General features: G+C 57.3%; 1 protein-coding gene and 1 long non-coding RNA gene across 12 annotated transcripts; one reads left to right on the top strand and one right to left on the bottom strand.

Moving 5' to 3' along the window:
* Window positions 1-538: 538 nt before the first annotated feature.
* On the bottom strand, window positions 539-15,791 carry RNH1 (ribonuclease/angiogenin inhibitor 1). 11 transcript variants are annotated; one of them, XM_069565282.1, is made up of 11 exons: window positions 15,637-15,762; window positions 8,622-8,727; window positions 7,022-8,367; window positions 2,825-2,995; window positions 2,542-2,712; window positions 2,009-2,179; window positions 1,755-1,925; window positions 1,499-1,669; window positions 1,159-1,329; window positions 847-1,017; window positions 539-722 (listed from the first exon to the last, which is right to left on the bottom strand). In XM_069565282.1, the coding sequence occupies exons 3-11, from the start codon at window positions 7,273-7,275 to the stop codon at window positions 635-637; spliced, it is 1,539 nt and encodes a 512-aa protein (XP_069421383.1). In that variant the 5' UTR covers window positions 7,276-8,367; window positions 8,622-8,727; window positions 15,637-15,762; the 3' UTR covers window positions 539-634. The 11 variants fall into 11 exon arrangements, with proteins under 11 accessions (XP_069421383.1, XP_069421386.1, XP_069421385.1 ...); XM_069565285.1 differs by having other exon boundaries at window positions 15,173-15,689; XM_069565284.1 differs by lacking the exon at window positions 15,637-15,762 and adding an exon at window positions 11,324-11,721.
* Window positions 15,362-19,823, top strand: LOC138426587 (uncharacterized). The gene is made up of 2 exons (XR_011251710.1): window positions 15,362-16,534; window positions 18,188-19,823. It is a non-coding gene; the product is annotated as an uncharacterized lncRNA (long non-coding RNA).

The raw sequence follows: 19,823 nt of genomic DNA, 5'->3' as shown, positions 1-19,823 counted from the left end.
CGTGAAGGGCTTTGTAGTGAAGGCAGGAACTGAACTGCACAGGCTTCAGACCCTCTGGAAGCTGCCCAGCGTCTACACCTAGTTTGTGCTGCTCAGGGCAGGTCAGCCCTGTGGGCTCACCCACAGCACGACTGAGGCCAGCTCGACGGCGGGGGGACCCTGCCCTTCTGCCCACAGGGCTCCAGCCTCTCTACCCGGAGAGCGTTCAGGAGCTGGCCACCGCTGGGAGCCGGGCCCCGGGAGCAGCTTGCACACGGGCAGCCGGGGGCGCTGCCGGCTGAGGCGAGGCAGGCCCCCTTCCAGGGCCCCTCAGGGCAGGTGGGGCGCTCTTCTCACAAACTGGAGGAAGGCCTGGGTGGGTTGCAGGGGTCCTGCCAGCGCCTGGGAGCTCAGGCCGGAGCCCCGTGGAGGAGCTTGCCAGGCACACTCCTGGCCCGGACCCTGGACCCCTGACTGGCTTCAAGCCACTACAAGTGGTCGTGAAAAACTCACTCTACACCAGCACCTCACGGGGCCAAGTATGGACAAAGACGCCGGCTGCCAAAAAAGGGATTTTAATAAAGTGCCTGAAGTTCTCTGCCAGAAATGAGCTGATGTGACCTTTTCTCAGTTAAAGCCCAGTGGGGGACCAGGCTTAGGAGATGATGCGCAGGCCAGGCTTGCTCTCCTCCACGGCCCGCAGGCGCTCATCCACCGCCTCGGTCCAGTAGATGTCATACAGGCTGCAGGGGAGGAGCGGGGAGGGGAGCGGGGTGAGAGGAGCCGAGCGCCCCACCCCACCTTCACACCTCACCTGCCTGTCCCTGCCCACCCACACCCCGCCACCCCCGCCCCACGGCCACTCACACCAGCTGCTCCAGGCCGCAGGCAGGCTGCTCCAGGCTGCCCAGCAGCTGCAGGACGCCAGGGTCGCCCAGGCCGTTGTTGCTCAGGTCTAGCTCCCGCAGGCTGTGGCTGGCCAGCAGGAGTGAGGCCAGGCCGCCACAGCTGCTGTTTGTCAGCTCACAGTCGCCCACCCTGGGCAGAGGGTGGAGCTGTGGTCAGGTGGAGGGCGTGCCCCCAGGCGGCCACCTGATAGTGGGGCACCAGGGGGTCTAGGTCCTGGGCATCCCCACCGTCAGCCCGAGTGGACATACCCCCCCCCCCACAGCAGCTCACCAGAGCACCCGCAGCACAGTGCCCGGCTGGCCCAGGGCCTGGCACAGCACGTGGACGCCCGCGTCGCCCAGCGGGTTGCTGCTCAGCTGCAGCTCCAAGAGGCGCTTGTTCTGGGTCAGCACGGAACCGAAGTGCTGGCAGCAGGCGGCCGTGAACCCGCAGGACTTCACCCTGAGGGCGGCAGGGGCTGCAGTCGCCTCGGACCGCACTTCTGGGGTCCCCCGAGTGCGCCCCGTGCTTGGGCGGCCACGGCGCCCTCCTGGCCGCTCCCCCCAGGACCCCAGCGCTGTCGCCCCCCACACCCCGCCCCGTTCGGCCCCGAGCACCCACGGCCCCTCACCACAGGGACTCCAGCTGGCAGCCGGGCTGCAGCAGGCTCTCGCACAGCAGCTGGGCGCCCTCGTCCCCCAGGCCGTTGCCCGCCAGGCTCAGCTCTTTCAGAGTCTCCTTGGCCTGGAGGATGCGGCAGAGGTCTCTGCAGCCGCTGACGCTGAGGTCGCACTCCCAGAGCCTGCGGGGTGGGGTCCCCGTCAACACAGAGACCCTGACACGCTCAGGGGTGCCCGTCTGCCCACCCCGCCCGGGGACGGACTCACCACAGGGTCCTGAGCTGGGAGCTGGGGCTCAGCAGGCCGGGGCACAGCTCTGCCAGGCCTGCGTCGCCCAGCCGGTTGCTGCCCAGGTCCAGGTCCTTCAGTGAGGCCTGGGAGGCCACGATCCCACACAGGTCCTTGCAGTTGGCCGCCGTGAGGCCACAGTTCTCCAATCTGGGGGCACAAGAGGCGCCGGGAGCTGGGGAGCCCCCGCCCCGCCCCTGCCCCGCCCTGCTCCACTCCCGACCACAGCTTACTTGAGCGTCTCCAGCTGGCAAGCGGACTCTGCCAGGCCCCGGCACAGCACCTGGACGCCAGCCTCGCCAATGTCATTGTTGCTCACCACGAGCTCCTTCAGGTCCCGCGTGGCCCTGAGCACCGCGGCCAGGGGCTCGCAACTGGCGGCCGTTAGGTTGCAGTACTCCAGCCTGGGGGCGGGCAGCAGTCAGCCCTGAGCCTGGCCCAGAGGACACCCGTCCGGGTCTCATTTCCCCCCGCCCCGGTGATGAAGACAGCAGAGGCTGGTGGGCTCCCAAGCGGGACAGCACAGGGGCCGGGGGCTGTCTCCCTGGTAGAGACCTGGCCCAGCTGGGCCTGTCGGGCTCAGCCTCCTCCAACTGACACTGACCCTATCTAGGCTCCCCAGGGCCACTGGGCTGCCTCAAAGCTCCCTGCAGGCGATGAACTGGGAAGGAGCCTGCCCAGGGCAGACACGCCACACAACGCAGGGGATGGCGGGGGGTGCCCGGGGCGGCGAGGCCATGCAGGGCCCCGGGGAAGGCACACTCACTGCAGCTTCTCCAGGCGGCACTGGGGGTCCAGGAGCCCCTCACAGAGCAGCCGCAGGCCGGCATCCCCCAGTGGGTTGTCGCTGAGGTGCAGCTCGCGCAGGCTGGGCAGGGAGCGCAGCGCGCCCGGCAGGACCCTGCAGCCAGCCTCCGTCAGGCAGCAGTTCTGGAGGCTGGAGACACGGGGCGTCAGGGGGCCCGAGAGCCAGCCAGCCCCCTACGAAGACAAGCCACCCGCGGCTGTGGGAGACTCGGGGCCCAGGGCAGCAATGACGGGCGGCGCACCTGAGCTTCTGGATCTTGCAGGTGGGGCTCTGCAGGCCCTGGAGGACCAGGAGCACGCCGCCATCGCCCAGTTCATTGGTGCGCAGGCTGAGCTCCGTCAGGGACGGGTTGGCCTGCAGCGCGGACCCGATGTCCTTGCAGCGCACCTCCGTGAGGCCACAGTCGTCCAGCCTGTGGGCAGACACATCGTCACTGCACACAGCGGACGGGGGCGTCCTGTGACAGGGCAACAGGCAGGAGGCCACGGGGCTCTGAACGGAGGAAACAGGCTGCAAGGGCCAGACATTTTTTCTCTCTCTTAAGCGGCAGCAGGAAACAAACTGCAAATGTCAGATTAAATGGCAACCCACTCCAGTGTTCTTGCCTGGAGAGTCCCAGGGACGGAGAAGCCTAGTAGGTTACAGTCCACAGGGTCCGAAGAGTCGGACACGACTGAGCGACTTCACCTTCACCTTCACACAAATTTTACAAAGGGTCACTTTTAAAACTTGTGTTGCCATGCCAACACCTGGTTCCTGCAGGCCTCTTCTCAGCCTTGAGCTGCTGCAATTTCCTCACGCGGATGTTCTCTTGAGCCACGTTAATGAACTGTGTTCACCCGAGACTGTCTTCAAGCTGGTTCTGCCTAAGACTCAGAACCCACTTGCCTAACACCAGTATGTGTTACTCACATGAATGTTCTCTTAAGCTGTGTTGATGACACGATGTCCTTACTTGGAAACCTGCCTTTCCTCAAGATTTCTGTTAACTGTTTTATGGCTTGGGATGACTCACCAGATGCCAGTGTTATCTCAAAATGCATATTGTGGGTGAGGGGCCTGGTGCCAGTCTCTGAGTTTTGGGACACCTTTCTCTAATTCAGCTCAGTTCAGTCGCTCAGTGGTCTCCAACTCTTTGCAACCCCATTAACCGCAGTACGCCAGGCCTCCCTGTCCATCACCAACTCCCGGAGTTCACCCAAACTCATGTCCATTAAGTCGCTGATGCCATCCAACCATCCTCTGTCATCCCCTTCTCTTCCTGCCCTCAGTCTTTCCCAGCATCAGGGTCTTTTCCAATGAGTCAGTTCTTCACATCAGGTGGCCAAAGTACTGGAGTTTCAGCTGCAACATCAGTCCTTCCAATGAACATTCAGGAAGGATTTCCTTTAGGATGAACTGGTTGCATTTCCTTGCTATACAAGGGACTCTCAAAAGTCTTCAACACAACAGCTCAAAAGCGTCAATTATTCGGCACTCAGCTTTATAATCCAACTCTCACATCCATACATGACCACTAGAAAAACCACACCCTTGACAAGATGGACCTTTGTTGGTAAAGTAATGTCTCTGCTTTTGAATATGCTCTCTAGGTTGGTCTAACTTTCCTTCCAAGGAGTAAGCGTCTTTTAATTTCATGGCTGCAGTCACCATCTGCAGTGATTTTGGAGCCCCAAAAAATAAAGTCTGACACTGTTTCCATTGTTTCTCCATCTATTTCCCATGAAGTGATGGGACCAGATGCCATGATCTTCATTTTCTGAATGTTGAGCTTTAAGCCAACTTTTTCACTCTCCTCTTTCACTTTCATCAAGAGGCTTTTTAGCTCCTCTTCCCTTTCTGCCATAAGGGTGGTGTCATCTGCATATCTGAGGTTATCGATATTTCTCCGGGCAATCTTGATTCCAGCTTGTGCTTCTTCCAGCCCAGTGTTTCTCATGATGTCCTCTGCATAGAAGTTAAATAAGCAGAGTGACAATGTACAGCCTTGACGTACTCCTTTTCCTATGTGGAAACAGTCTGTTGTTCCATGTCCAGTTCTAACTGTTGCTTCCTGACCTGCATACAGATTTCTCAAGAGGCTGGTCAGGTGGTCTGGTATTCCCATCTCTTGAAGAATTTTCCAGTTTATTGTGATCCACACGATCAAAGGCTTTGGCATAGTCAATAAAGCAGAAATAGATGTTTTTCTGGAACTCTCTTGCTTTTTCCATGATCCAGCGGATGTTGGCAATTTGAACTCTGGTTCCTCTGCCTTTTCTAAAACCAGCTTGAACATCTGGAAGTTTATGGTTCACGTATTGCTAAAGCCTGGCTTGGAGAATTTTGAGCATTACTTTACTAGCATGTGAGATGAGTGCAATTGTGTGGTAGTTTGAGCATTCTTTGGCATTGCCTTTCTTTGGGACTGGAATGAAAACTGACCTTTTCCAGTCCTGTGGCCACTGATGAGTTTTCCAAATGTGCTGGCATATTGAGTGCAGCATTTTCACAGTGTCATCTTTTAGGACTGAAAATAGCTCAACTGGAATTCTGTCACCTCCACTAGCTTTGTTCGTAGTGATGCTTTCTAAGGCCCACTTGACTTCACATTCCAGGATGTCTGGCTCTAGGTGAGTGATCACACCATCGTGGTTATCTGGGTCATGAAGGTCTTTTTTGTACAGTTCTTCTGTGTATTCTTGCCACCTCTTAATATCTTCTGCTTCTGCTGGGTCCATACCATTTCTGTCCTTTATCAAGCCCATCTTTGCATGAAATGTTCCCTTGGTATCTCTGATTTTCTTGAAGAGATCTCTAGTCTTTCCCATTCTGTTGTTTTCTTCTATTTCTTTGCATTGATCACTGAGGAAGGCTTTCTTATCTCTCCTTGCTATTCTTTGGAACTCTGCATTTAGATGCTTATATCTTTCCTTTTCTCCTTTGCTTTTTGCTTCTCTTCTTTTCACAGCTATTTGTAAGGCCTCCCCAGACAGCCATTTTGCTTTTTTGCATTTTTTTCTCTTGGGGATGGTCTTGATCCCTGTCTCCAGTACAATGTCACGAACCTCATTCCATAGTTCATCAGGCACTCTATCTATCAGATCTAGTCCCTTAAATCTATTTCTCACTTCCACTGTATAATCCTAAGGGATTTGATTTAGGTCATACCTGTATGATCTAGTGGTTTTCCCTGCTTTCTTCAATTTAAGTCTGAATTTGGCAATAAGGAGTTCATGATCTGAGCCACAGTCAGCTCCTGGTCTTGTTTTTGCTGACTGTATAGAGCTTCTCCATCTTTGGCTGCAAAGAATATAATCAATCTGATTTCGGTGTTGACCATCTGGTGATGTCCATGTGTAGAGTCTTCTCTTGTGTTGTTGGAAGAAGGTGTTTGCTGTGACCAGTGCGTTCTCTTGGCAAAATTCTATTAGCCTTTGCGCTGCTTCATTCCGCATTCCAAGGCCAAATTTGCCTGTTACTCCAGGTGTTTCTTGACTTCCTACTTTTGCATTCCAGTCCCCTATAATGAAAAGGACATCTTTTTTGCGTGTTAGTTCTAAAAGGTCTTGTAGGTCTTCATAGAACTGTTCAACTTCAGCTTCTTCAGCATTACTGGTTGGGGCATAGGCTTGGATTACCGTGATACTGAATGGTTTGCCTTGGAAACAAACAGGGATCATTCTGTCATTTTTGAGATTGCATCCAAGTACTGCATTTTGGACTCTTTTGTTGACCATGATGGCTACTCCATTTCTTCTAAGGGATTCCTGCCCACAGTAGTAGATATAATGGTCATCTGAGTTAAATTCACCCATTTCAGTCCATTTTAGTTCGCTGGAGGTACAGGTCAGCAGTGGACTGCCGCAGGGACAGGGGCTCTGGGTGCAGCAGGCCTGGGCATGGCGTGAGCCCTCTCGGAGGAGGTCACCATCAACCCTACTACTGAGCTGCCAGAACCTACACAGGACTGGGAAGCAGACTCTTGGAGGGCACAATCGCCCTGTCGTGTCTGACGCTTTGCGACCCCAGGGACTTTACAGTCCATGGAATTCTCCAGGCCAGAACAGTGGAGTGGGTAGCCCTTCCCTTCTCCAGGGGATCTTCCCAAGCCAGGGATCGAACCCGGGTCTCCGCATTGCAGGTGGATTGTTTACCAACTGAGCCACAAGGGAAGCCCTTTCTCTAATTAGCACACTGCTAGTAGCTATATAACATCCAGCTACAGACTAGCAGGGGGGCACTCTTTCTGCCCCCTTCTGATGTCTGTTCAGAAGCTGTCTCCTTTGTGCTTTAATAAAACTTTATCACACAAAAGGTCTGAGTGATCAAGCCTCGTCACTGGCCCTGGATTGAATTCTTCTCCTGCGGAGGCCAAGAATCCCGGCATCTTTCACGGCCCAGCAACAACCTTTCACTTGGGCCAACACTGAACAACGTAGGTCACAACACATCTTACGATGAAAGAGGAAAACGTGAGTGGAGCATCTCGTGAAACTGATGGCAACTGAAGATAACGGCACACGGAGGGACGCGTGCCTCCACAGCTTCCACGGGGCACAGGCAGCGGGTACAGTGCCTGTCCACCTCCAGGAGACAAACCTGGAGGTTTCTCAGTCCTCCAGACGTAACAGCTCGAGGGCACGGCCCCGCTGCAGGTCCCGGGGAGGCCAGCGCGGAACGTGCCAGAGCGCGACCCAGCGCCACTGCCATGCAACTAAGAAAACAATCGAGTCGACACAGGTGGGAGGGATGCCAGCTCTCACCCGGAAAAGACAATCAATAAGTGTGGAAGGGATGCAGAAATCAGAACTCCAGTTGGACAAAGTCCCAGTAATGCTGTCTGGCAAGACCCACCAACAGATGCAAAGACAGGTGGGCAAAGCTCTGAGCAGAAGCAAAATGTTAGCAGAGTCTGAAGGTGTCTCACCCCGAGAACCGGCAAGACCCCCTCATCAGCAGCCACGGTGACCACCAGGCGTGACCGTGTGGCACCACCGGCACAATGCCCCCACGGCACAGCATGCCAGGCAGGACACACTGCCACTGTGCTGTCTGCCCAAAGACGCGTGACTCAACCATGGGAAGGCATCAGAGGACCTTCAGCAGAGCCCAGCAGGCAGACCCCACCGTCAGGCAGCCAAAGACCAGGGGGACAGAGGGGCCATCACAGACGGGAGGGGCCGTGGGGGCTGCACAACGCACTCAGACAAGCCGGTGACGTGAGCCCAGGCCGTGTCGGCGCCTCACCTTGACCAGCGCCCCAGGCGATGGGGCACAGGGGACCCTGCCTCGTTTTTGTGACTCTTCCGTAAACCTAAGGCTACTTTAAATGAATCCAAAAGGAAAACGTGAAGCAGACAGGCTCTTGTCTCTTGCTTGTGAGCCCTGAGGAACTTCTGGGTTAGAGGGCTAGTCTGGGCTCAGATTCGGCCACAGCCTGGGAGGGCAGGGGGCATACTGCCCCCAGGAGCAGGCTGCAGCACCTTCATGCCCAGGGGAAGGGGACACTCCGACCTGCAGGTCCAGCCAGAATGAGTTTACCTTCTGCTGCTAAGTCGCTTCAGTCATGTCTGACTCTTAGCGACCCCGTGGACTGCGGCCTACCAGGCTCCTCCGTCCATGGGATTTTCCAGGCAAGAGTACTGGAGTGGGGTGCCATCGCCTTCTCCAGAGTTTACCTTCAAACGGCTGGAAAAGTACAGAGAGAGCAATACTTCACGCTGCAGAAAAACACGCAAGGTCTGTGTCGCGCGTCTACAAGTGTGAGGGTCTCCCCGGTGGCTCAGCCAGTAAAGAGTCTGCCTGCAACAAGGGAGACCCGAGTTCGATCCTGGGTCAGGAAGATCCCCTGGAGAAGGGAATGGCAACCCACTCCAGTATTCTTGCCTGGAGAAGCCCATGGAGAGAGGATTGGGGGGGCTACAGTCCATGGGGTCGCGGAGAGTTGGACACAATGGAGTGACTGACACCTCGACCTTCTCTAAATGATATGACCTGGGACCACAGCTCACCCCCGGAAGGGTGGGCCCCCAGGTCAGCGGGCACGGCGGTCCTACCTGACCACCTCGTACTGCTGGATCAGAGGCAGCAGCTCCGTCCAGCGGGCGTCGCTCAGCTGCTCACACTGGATGTCCAGCTTCATGGTGTGAAGTGAAGGGTTTCCTGGCAGAGGCAGGGGAAATAGGAAAACATTTCAGCCAAGCTCTCAAGGTCTGACAGGCCAGAGCCACTGGCGGGCAGCACCCCACAGGCCCAGGAAAGCACACCCGAGGAGAGGCTCCCGCCTGCCGCGCTTCCCTGCCTCCATGCCTCTATCCGCCTCACCGCCAGGGAGGGGGCTCCCTGGCAAAGACACCACAAGCCGCAGAGCTCGGGGCGCCACTGCGGGAGCAGAGGCAGCGCTCATACCCCAGCCCCCACTCGCAGCCTCCTGGGCACCACCCGCACAGGAGGAAGCGGAAAAGCGAGCCTGCCACCCAAAGCTCTGCCTCTTCCCTGCCTGAGCCGGGGCAGCGGGGGAGGAGGGGGCCTGTGGGCCAGAAGGCCTGGAGACTCAGCTCGGGGCACAGGGGCTGGAGCTGACTCCCAGGACGCACCTGGGCCCTCCCCAGCCCGAAGCCCCTGCATGGGGGGGCAGGTGCCTGTGGTCACCAGCAGCTCCTCAGGGGCACTGGCTTCAGGGGCCCTGGACAGGTGGGCTGGGGACCCCAGGCCCAGTGACCTGCACTCGAGCAGCCACCCGGGGCACCTGCTCCCACGATCCCTCCGGGTGCTGGCAATCGGTGCAGGGCATGCCCTCCACCTCACTCTGACTCAGCCCAGGGACCTGCCCCCGAGAAGCCAGCTCACCAAGGAGGCTGAGCGGAGGGAGGCCTCTGGCCAGCAGGTCTGGGATAGGAGGGCGCAGGCCCTGAGACCTCAGCAGGGCCACGCAGAGCTGCTGCTGCCTGTGGCCCAGAAGGTGGGGCCCGCAGGAGAGGAGCCCAGGGGAAGCCAGGAGCTGGGGGGCTGCCTGGGTTCGGGGCAGGGAGTGGGTTTCATACAAAGAGCAACCGTTCAGTGAAGACCAGAGCCTGGAACGCATGCCTTCCCAGGTCTCCGGAAACAGGGTGACCCAGGCCCATGTGAGATTCCTGGGAGAACAATGTCTCACTCGTGTGTGTCTGAGCCTGGCACGGCCTGGCCTGGCTCAACGGGGGACGCCCCTCCATCTGCAGGCTGACGGAGCTGGCAGAAAGCCAGCTCAGGCAGAGGCTCTCACTCCTCTCCTGCTGGGAGAGCTCCGGTGCTAACAGTCAGGCAAGAGTCACAGACGCGCGTCTGCGCGGCCCGGCAGGGAACCTGCTAAGAAACAGGCCAGGGCACGGGTGCCGGGCCACTCCACACGTCATCACGGGATGGGCCATCCCTGGAGAGGCCACCCAGCTCACTGCCCAGAGCAAAACCAGACCCACCCCACCCCCAACCCAGGGTGTGGCCAGCCCAGCCCTGACTCAGAGTCCTGTCATCCCAGGAAGGGGGCCAGCAGGCGGTCCCAGGCCCCACAGACCAACACTGCTCCCCACCTGCGCCCTCGCCCTGCAGCTGCCTGGCTCCCAGCCTGACAGGAGGGCTCTCGCCTCTCCCTGGTAGGAAGCAGATCCCAGCAGCTGAGACGCCCCAGCCCTGACCCGACTTCTCCTGAGTATTCTTCCGTTGACGCCGGGGCTTCGTAGCCTCCAATGGACACCCATCCCTTTGAAAATCCATGAGAAAGTATACACATCCCCAAAGACAGCTGTGTGTACAGCCTCCTCACAAGCCCCCGGTGAGGCTGCCTGATCCGGGCAGGAACAAGAACGCGTCCCGCCCACGGCCTCCTTGGGAATCAGGACTCCCACCAGCCAAGCTGCTCCCTGGCCGACTCACGGCCAGCGATCTCAATAACGGCCCCTGATTAACGCTTAAAAGCGCGGCGACTTAAAAGCTGCTGCGCAAGACCGCGCCGGACACAGGCCTGCGTCCCTTCCGCCTCGGGTACGGCCCAGCCTCCCCCGGGCGCCGCGCGGTTACCTCTGCGGGGCGCCGGGGGCGGCAGGGAGCGGGGGCGCGCCGCGGCCCGTGCGGGGCCACCCAGGGCCGCCGCCGCCTTCCACGCCCGCCGGAGGCCCCGCATGTGTCCGGGGGCCTGGGGTGAGCGCAGGGGCGGGCCGGGGCCACCCTAGGGAGAGGACTCCCGATGCCCCCGGCCCGCGCCTTTTCTCGGGCCCAGGAGTCAGCCGCCCCGCGGCCGGTGGCCGGAGGACCCCGAAATCCCCCCGGACCGCGGATCTCACCTCCAGCCGCCGCAGACCCGAGGGCCGAGCCGCCTCTTCCGCCAGGCGGGAGGGTCACGGCCCGGGCGGGGCCCTGGGGGCGGGGCCTGGCGGCGCCCGGGCCGACCCGCCCCGAGGCGGGCGCTCGCCCACCGGGGACCCCACGGCGGGACCCCAGGCCTCCCCGCCGGCCCGGGGTCTTTCCGAGACGCGCGCCGAGCCTGTGCCCCCGAGCAAGGCTGCGCCGCTTTCCGCTGAGCTCCCAGGCGGAACCCGCCGTCCCTGGCGGACTTTCCACTTGGCCGCCCAGCACCGGGGCAGGCCGCCTCGCGGGGAGGCAGCGCCCGGGGAGGCGGGCGCAGGGGGCCGCGACCACCCCGCGGAACCGCGCGGCCCGGGCTTCCTCTGCCTCCTCCCACCCGCAGGCGGACGTGGGCGTTTCCCAGAGCAGGGAGATCAGATACCTGGTACACTTCTTAAAAGACGATATTTGTCCCGGCTGATGAAATGCATGTGAAATGCGTGTGTGTGTAAGCAGGCGTGGCAGGGGGTGCGTGTGTGTGTGTCTGTGCGTGCACGCACACACAGACATGGTAAGGTGTCCCGGGAAAGAGAAACAGGCACGGCTTTCCTGACAGACGAGAAGCCATTTTGGCCAAAGCCATTTCGTGATCTAAGCCTGGGCAGGACACCGGCTCTTAAACAGGTCTTAGCAATTGGTCTCAAGGGGAAAAGGAATGCGGAAACCAGCACTGCCATCAGGCGAGAGAAGCAACAGCACCGAAGGCGGTACACCAGCTGTAAAGACTCTCGGTTCTGTTTCTCTGGCGACCACGAGCCCGCGGTCTCAGCCACCGGACCTACTGGACGGAAGGGGTGGAGGTGACCTCCTCCGACCCTCCTGAGGTCAATCACCCAAGCCTTGGACCCTGGCGGGAGACAGCGCTATGGGAAAGGGCACCGGGGTCCTCCTCACTCGCTCTGAATAACAGAGCCTTTCTGCTCCCATCTTTGGCTTGTTTGTGTCTTTTGGCTCGAGATCCACAATGAAGCAAGCCCAGATTTTCAGGTAACAAATGCGGAGCGTGGCTTGGGTAAGCACTACACACCCCTCCATTTCTGTGTGTCAATCAAGAGGAATATTCACGCATGAGCCAAGGAGACATGTTCAAAATGTCTACAGCGTTTTGCAGCTGTCCAAACCTGCAACAATCTAAACGTCTATCAGGAAAACGGTAAAAGCGTCACAACACACCTGCCTCACTCCCCTCTTGGCCTTACCATGCGCGTCATGACTTGGCCCACCCTCGTGACTGCACGGCAGCCTTCAGCAAAGATCGTTAGGAAACTTCAGGGCGGTGTGTTATTACTCACGAGTGTTGGAGTTCACGTGGCATACCTGGGGCGACACAGTAAGGTGGGGACGCACAAGGGGCGGGGGGGACACGGGGTGGGGAGGGCAGGCGGGTGGGGTTCCGCTTCTGCCAGGGTCGAGCACGGCAGCCTAGGGAATGGAGACCCAAGCTCTCATCCTCCAGAAGAAAACGGCCTGACATCTGCGTGTGCGCTCCCACTGCTCCTGTGCACACAGTTCCGTTCTACAAGTAAAAATGAGGCAGAAGGAACAGCAGGCAGAATAACAGCCCCCAGAGGCGCCCAGGCCCGAATCCCCAAAGCTGCAAGTTACCTTAGTAAAGGGGTCTCTGCAGATGCGACCAAGTTAAGAACCCTGAGATGGGGAGACCATCCTGGACGACCTGGGCAGGCCCACGTCATCATGAAGATCCGTAAGAGAGAAGCAGACCAGCCAAAATCAGAGGAAGAGCGACAACGGAAGCAGCAGCCGGAGTCGCCGAGCCTTGAGGGCTTGAGGGTGGAGACAGGCAGCCTCTAGGAGCTGGAAAAGGCCGAGCCCGGAATCTGAAAAGAATCCGCCCGTGGATGCCCCGATTCTAACCCCCTAAGGCGCATTTCAGACTTCTGACCACGGCAAGAAAGTAGATGCCCCCTTCCACCCCCAGGGTAAAGCAACTGGAGATTCATTCCCTGTGGAGGAAACTGGAAGACAAGAATAGCAGGACAATTAAGGGAGGAGGCTGGGCCCCCGCCTAAACCACATATATTCCTCATTCTAGAAGCCAAGAGACCGCCCCTAACACGAACAGAAAGGCTCCTTGGAGGTCAAAGGGCAATGATGCTAAGCTACTCACAGGGCTCTGTGGCAGACTCTGTCTTGGCTAAAAGTTTCATGGGCACACACGGGAGGGTCTGTGACATACCAAACACAAGTATGGCAAGGCTGCATATTGTCACCCTGTTCATTTAACTTCTCTGCAGAGGGCATCATGTGAAATGCCAGGCTGGAGGAAGTACAAGCTGGGAGAAATAGCACCAACCTCAGATATGGAGACGATACCGCTCTAATGGCAGAAAGTGAAGAGAAACCAAAGAGCCTCTTGCTGCTGGTCAAAGAGGAGAGTGAAAAAGCTGGCTTAAAACTCAACTTTCAAAAAACTAAGATCATGGCATCCAGCCCCATCACTTCATAGCAAATAGAGGGGAAAAGTGGAAACAGTGACATATTTTCTTTCCTTGGGCTCCAAAATTACTGCGGACAAAGACTGCAGCCACAAAATTAAAAGACACTTGCTCCTTGGAAGGAAAGTTACGACAAACCTAGACAGTGTAGTAAAAAGCAGAGACATCACTTTGTGACTAAGGTCTGTGTAGTCAAGGCTGTGGTTTTCCCAGTAGTCATGTATGGATGTGAGAGTTGGACCATAAAGAAGGCCGAGAACTGAAGAACTGATGCTTTTGAACTGTGGTGTTGGAGGACTCTTGAGAGCCCCATGGACTGCAAGGAGATCAAACCAATCTATAGTAAAGGATATCAACCCTGAATAGTCATTGGAAGGGCTGATGCTGAAGCTCCAATACTTGATGATGCAAAGGGCAAACTCACTGAAAAGACCCTGATGGTGAGAAAGATTGAGGGCGGGAGGAGAAGGGGATGACAGAGGATGAGATGGTTGGATGGCATCACTGACTCAACTGACACGAGTTTGAGCAAACTCTGGGAGATGGTGAAGGACAGGAAAGACTGGTGTGTTGCAGCCTACAGAGTCACAAAGGGACAGACACGACTTAGCAACTGAACAACAAAGAATAGGTATGTATCCATGAATATACGTAACTATGTGGACAGACTCGTAAGCAACTAACGCCATGGCCACGGCGCGTCACTGTGGAGGAGGAGAGGGACATGCCGAGCTGACTCCATCTTGAGAAAGAAGGAAACTCCATCTTGCATTTTCAGTGAACTTTGGACTATGTGCCTGGTAGCCATGGGGATAACATACCTACGGCCCAATTGTACTCCCGGACTGATAAACACCAGATTCTATACCAAGATTTCCCATGGCCAAAAAGAATGCAATAATCCCCTATGTAGTCAATCGCCTCTGTAATCTTTACGGCCCCCATTGGTGTGGCAACAGCACCCACTCCAGTACTTTTCCCTGGAAAATCCCATGGACGGAGGAGCCTTGAAGTCCATGGGGTTGCTAGAGTCGGACTCGACTGATCGACTTCACTCTCACCTTTCACTTTCATGCATTGGAGAAGGAAATGGCAACCCACTCCAGTGTTCTTGCCTGGAGAATCCCAGGGACGAGGAAGCCTCGTGGGCTGCCGTCTATGGGGTCGCACAGAGTCGGACACGACTGAAGCGACTTAGCAGCGGCAGCACAGTGTATAACCAGCTGCCCCTTCTGATTATGAATCATGGCTGCAACCTGATTGTATCTCCCTTTAACACTGTCCAGGCTAGGGTTAAGGAATTTGGGGATGTGGGCTTGAGCAGTACACTTAGATATATAAGGTTTTCACAAAAGTCGATCAGGGTCCCTAGCTAAAGAGGAGACTCTGCCTCTGACCGCTGGTGTACTAAACCGCACTCCACTATCCACGCTGTCCTTCTGAGTGAGTTTGTTTCCCGGAGCGTTTAACTGTAACAACTGTTCAGACGTATTCAATATCCGCAACCAGTCTCCACAGGCTGACAGTTTTCAGCTAGCCCTTGTCACAACCTGAGCCCAGAGCCACCGAGGCGCTGTCCCACTTACGTCATTCTCTTCCCCACGGGAGCTGCCCGCCCACCTCCCAGGGCCTCGGGCCAAAGCTGCACGAGGCCGGGTGGCTATCCCAAGGCCCAGCACAAGGCCGGGCGCCACCCGGGCGAGTGCGCTCTGCCAGGGCTGTCTGTCCTTCCCAGGGTCGGTTCTGCGGGGAATAAGGTCGGGGGGTTACTCAACTTGAGAAGGAAAGTCTGACTGGCCAGCCCTCGGTTGTGTAACTTGCAGGACCCCAAAGAGCGGATCCCACGATCACGCGGGAGAAGCAAGCCAAGAGGCAACGCGCAGGCGCAGACTGCGCGCCGCGCGTCGTGGCTCCCAGCGTGCCCCGGGAGGAGGGCCCGCAGGGGGCGCGCACGCGGGAGGCGCACTCGGGCGCCGTGACGTCATCGGAGCGCGCCGGTGTTCGCTCCTCCCGCGGGGGTCCGCCTCACGGGCCCCGCCCCGAGAGAACTCAAAAGCGTCCGTTCTTCAGTCGCGTGGGGGGGGACCCGACCTAGCGAACCCCTAGACCCTTCTCGCAAGCGCGCGTCTCCCCGGGCTGCGTAACCTCAGTAGCGCCCGGCGCACGTCCACACACAGGAAGGCCAAAGCTGCGTCGGTGGGAACTGACTTCGGGCCGGTCAGTCATCTGTTTGGCCCACCTGCTGATAGACTGCGGGAGTGACTGACTTAGACACGACGACGGACTGTCTCCAGCCTGCACGCCCGGAGGAACACGGCCTACCTCCCACCGAGGGGCTGCCTTGGGGCCCGCGCTGGGGCGGGGCGCAGGGTGGGGGCGGGGCCTCGTGTCTGCGGCACCAGGCGGGGGCGGGGCCTTGGGCGGGCCTCACGCTGCGTCGGGCGGGGCCTGCGGGGCTGGACCCGATCCTCAGTGTTGGGGCCCGCGGTGGGGCGGGGCGCAGAGTGGGGGCGGGGCCTCGCGCCCGCGGCACCAGGCGGGGGCGGGGCCTTGGGCGGGCCTCACGCTGTGTCGGGGGCGGGGCCGACTTAGTCACGCCCCAGTGGGCTGGACCTGATCCCCAGGCCAGCAGCCCACGTGGCGAGAGGATGAAGCCTCGCAGGGCCCGGGACGTCAGCGAGTCAGTTCTCTGACTTGGAGCAAAGTTGGATCTCAGGATTCTGACAACTGGAGCTGGAGAGCAAGACAGAGACAGTGGTTTTGAAAGAAAGAGGCAATTTTGTAACTTAAAAAGATCTGTAATCCATGGGTGTAATCTGTTCAGCTAACATAGGCAATGCTGCTGCTGCTGCCGCTGCTGAGTCACTTCAGTCGTGTCCGACTCTGTGCGACCCCACAGACGGCAGCCCACCAGGCTCCCCCGGCCCTGGGATTCTCCAGGCAAGAACACTGGAGTGGGCTGCCATTTCCTTCTCCAATGTATGAAAGTGAAAAGTGAAAGTGAAGTTGCTCAGCCATGTCTGACTCTTAGCGACCCCATGGACTGCAGCCTACCAGGCTCCTCCGTCCATGGGATTTTCCAGGCAAGATTACTGGAGTGGGGTGCCATTGCCTTCTCTGAACATAGGCAATGAATGGTAAGAATTCAGTGTCTAACCTAAATGTATTCCTTGACTCCTGCGTGCCTGAGTGTGTTGTAGGTGCTGAGGATTCAACATTGAGCAGAACAGAGAAATCGCTCATGGAGGGAAACTCCCTGATGGAGGGGAAGGCCAGGCCCAGAAGGGTAACCTGCAGACTGGAGCTGGTGAGGAGCGTGGCCAGCTGTCTGCAGACTGAAAGGAAGAAGTGGTGCCCAGCTGAAGGAGATAAAATCGAGATCTGAGTAAAATTCCTGAGGAGGGAAAGGAAGGTCTGGAAGGACCTCCCCCGCATTTCTCACCTGTGCTTGTCGATTTTGAGATACCCCACAAAGCTGAGTACAGCAGGTCACCACCACGCATGCACTGGACCCCTCCCAGAGTGTGGGGGCCACAGTGGGGGCCTGTGGAGTTCACTGGGAATTATGTCACTGGCCATTTTTAACTCACCTGATTCACCTGGCTGAGTCCTTACCTTTCTTTCTTGACCATGTGGCTTGTGGGTCTGAGTTCCCTGACCTGGGATTGAAACCAGGCCCTCTTCAGCCCTAGCATTTTGAACTTCCAAATGGGGTCCCTTTTTCTCCCCTCCCTGGAGAGCACCTAGTATTTCATTTGGTGTGGGCTTCCTGGCGATGGATTCTGCCAGTTTTTTTTCTCTGAAAACTTCTTTACGTTCTTTAGTTTTCAGGAACATGTTCATTGGGTGTAGAAGTATAAGCTGGCTTTTATTTCTGCTAGCATTCCGAGGATGTTGTTCCACTGTCTTCTGGTTTCCATGCTTTCTGTCATTCTTACTATCACTCCTTTGAAGATGGCATGTCTTCCCAGGTGCTCTAAGCTTTCTTCTTTATTCTCAGTCATCAGGTTTGCTGTGCTGTGCCTGGGTATGTTTCCCTGTGTCTCCCCTTCTCGGTGCTCACTGCGCTCCTGGAATCTGTGGCTCGGTGCTCACTGCGCTCCTGGAATCTGTGGCTCGGTGCTCACTGCACTCCTGGACTCTGTGGCTCGGTGCTCACTGCGCTCCTGGACTCTGTGGCTCGGTGCTCACTGCGCTCCTGGACTCTGTGGCCCAACTTCTCTCGTCCGTCTGGGGAAAGTCTCAGCTTGTATTTCCTCACGTGTTTTGGATGCCTCACTCTCTTTCTGCCCTTCATCTAGAACTCAGTTAGAAGTATTCTTGACCTTTCCGCTGAACCCCAGTGTCTGTTGCGCTTTTCACCAGCTTGCACGCGCTTTCGCGCTCTGCCTCAGTCTGCACGGCCCCCTCTGAGCTGCCTTCTGCTTCACTGACTCGCTGTCTTACCTGTAGGCCTGCCGTCACAGCCACCGCTGAGCTCTTGAGCTTAGTTATTCTGTTTCTCCTTAGAAGCTTCATTTTGTTTGTGTCCAGGGCTCCCCGCCCCCAGATTTGTTCATCTTCTTTCACTCCTTGAGCCCATTTAGTGTATTTCTTTTAAAGTCCTTGTCAAATAGCTCCACTGTCTTCATCTCTGTTGGGTCAGTTTCTGCCACCTGTTCCTCTGAATGCATCTTATTTCCTGATATACTCTTTACTTTTGATTGAGCGTTACACAGATTATATTTAAGAGCTTATAAAGACGGATTTCCCTGGTGGTCCAGTGGTTAAGAATCCACTTTCCACTGCAGGGGACATGGTTCCATCCCTGGTCCAAGAACTAAGAGTCCACCTGCCACAGAGCAAGTAAGCCCACGTGCTGCACCACTGAGCGCGTGTGCTGTAGAGCCTGTGCGCCGCGGGAGAAGGCCCTGCACGCAGCCAGAGGAAGCTCGCATGCTGCAGTGAAGACCCGTCGCCGCCAAGAGGGGCTGAAGTGGGGCGGGAGCACAATGCCGTGTGAGTTTCAGCTGCAGCACAGAGACTCAGGCAGCGCACGAGGGAAGGGCTTTAAGACAAATAAATGGAGAGCCGTACATGTCCATTCACAGAAAGACTCAACATAGTGAAGATCTCAGTTCTCCTTAAGTTGATCTACAAATTAATTAGAATTCCAGTGAAAATCCCAGCAAGTCTTTTTGTAGATAGAGACAAGCTGCTTCTAAAACTTACACGTGGAGACGCAACGAACAAGAATAAGTTACACAGTTTTGAAAAAGAAGAATAAAGTGTGAGAATCACGTTTCCCAACTTAAAATTCAGGGTGGCTTTCCTTTAGAATTGACTGCCTTGATCGCCCTGCAGTCAGACTTCCCATGAGAAGCAAACTCCATCGAAGCAACGATGTGTGTCCTGATGATAGTGGTGGTGTCTGGAGGGATGGTTGTTTGGAAAGCAGTCTGGCAAAGCGGAAATGATATGTGACCTTTGACCTAGAACTTTCTCTCCCGGAAATCAGGCCACCCCACAGAAGGAGGACACGGGGAGACTGTTTAGCTTTGCCTGTGGTGGCAGAAACACGGGCTCCTGGGGAGACTGTGCTGGACTCCCACTAGCGCAGCCCCAGCCCTGTGTGAGGCTGACCCCAAGCTCCAGGTCCCGGGAGCACAGCAGAGAGGGCTCCAGCCGGGGAGAGGAGTGAAGAAGGAGGAGGGGGCAGAGCCATGTGGAGCGAAGAGCCAGGTGTGGACCAGCGACAGCCGTGTGTGCACAGGCCGAGCACGGCAGCTCGTGGGATGCCACGCAGATGCAGGGGGTGTGTCAGCAGAGGTGAGACCCTGCTTCACGGGCCTGCTTGGGGGTCCTGCTGGGCACAGAGGTGGGAGAAGTCACGGTGTGGAGCTCCACGACGTGAACTCATAAGACGGCGGGAAAAGGCAGGTTTTGTTGCTGCTATTTGCTTGTTTTTTCAGCTGTGCTGCGTGTGGCTTGTGAGATCTTAGCTCCCCGGGCAGGGATCAAACCCGGGCCACTGGCGGTGGGTGCCAAGTCCTAACCACTGGGTTGCCAGGAGATTCCTGAGGTCGTGGTCTCAGAAAGATCACACCTAACACGTACCCACAAATGCACACCTGTGGGTGGACACTTGTAATGGAATTAATGGAGACTGTGAGATCTGGGCTGCTGCAGGTGCTGGCCAGGGGCGCCCAGGGTCTCACTGGAGCAGGGGACACTGTGGCCCCTGGCTGTGAGGATGATGTGGGCGGGAGGGTGATTGGGAGCCTGGAGACCAGCCTGCTCCTCCTGGCTGGTCAGCCCTCAGATGTGGTGCCCTCCAGTGTCTGTCAGGAAGGGTCTGCTCCAACCACAAGGGTCTTCGTTCTGCTCAGGGGCCCTGAAGGACTTTAAGAGGAGAAGGGTCTTTAGAATAAAACCTTTATTTCCACA

The sequence above is a fragment of the Ovis canadensis genome, chromosome 21, assembly GCF_042477335.2.
Source record: "Ovis canadensis isolate MfBH-ARS-UI-01 breed Bighorn chromosome 21, ARS-UI_OviCan_v2, whole genome shotgun sequence".
Taxonomy (NCBI): Eukaryota; Metazoa; Chordata; class Mammalia; order Artiodactyla; family Bovidae; genus Ovis; species Ovis canadensis.
This window is presented reverse-complemented; position numbering and strand designations above follow the sequence as displayed.

Coding starts and splice junctions, on each gene's coding strand:
- RNH1 (XM_069565280.1), bottom strand. CDS start 11,451: ATGTCTGTGTGTGCGTGCACGCACAGACACACACACACGCACCCCCTG. Junction 8,728..10,880: donor CGGGTCTGCGGCGGCTGGAG/GTGAGATCCGCG, acceptor TGCCTCTGCCAG/GAAACCCTTCACTTCACACC. Junction 2,713..2,824: donor TGCAAGATCCAGAAGCTCAG/GTGCGCCGCCCG, acceptor CCGTGTCTCCAG/CCTCCAGAACTGCTGCCTGA.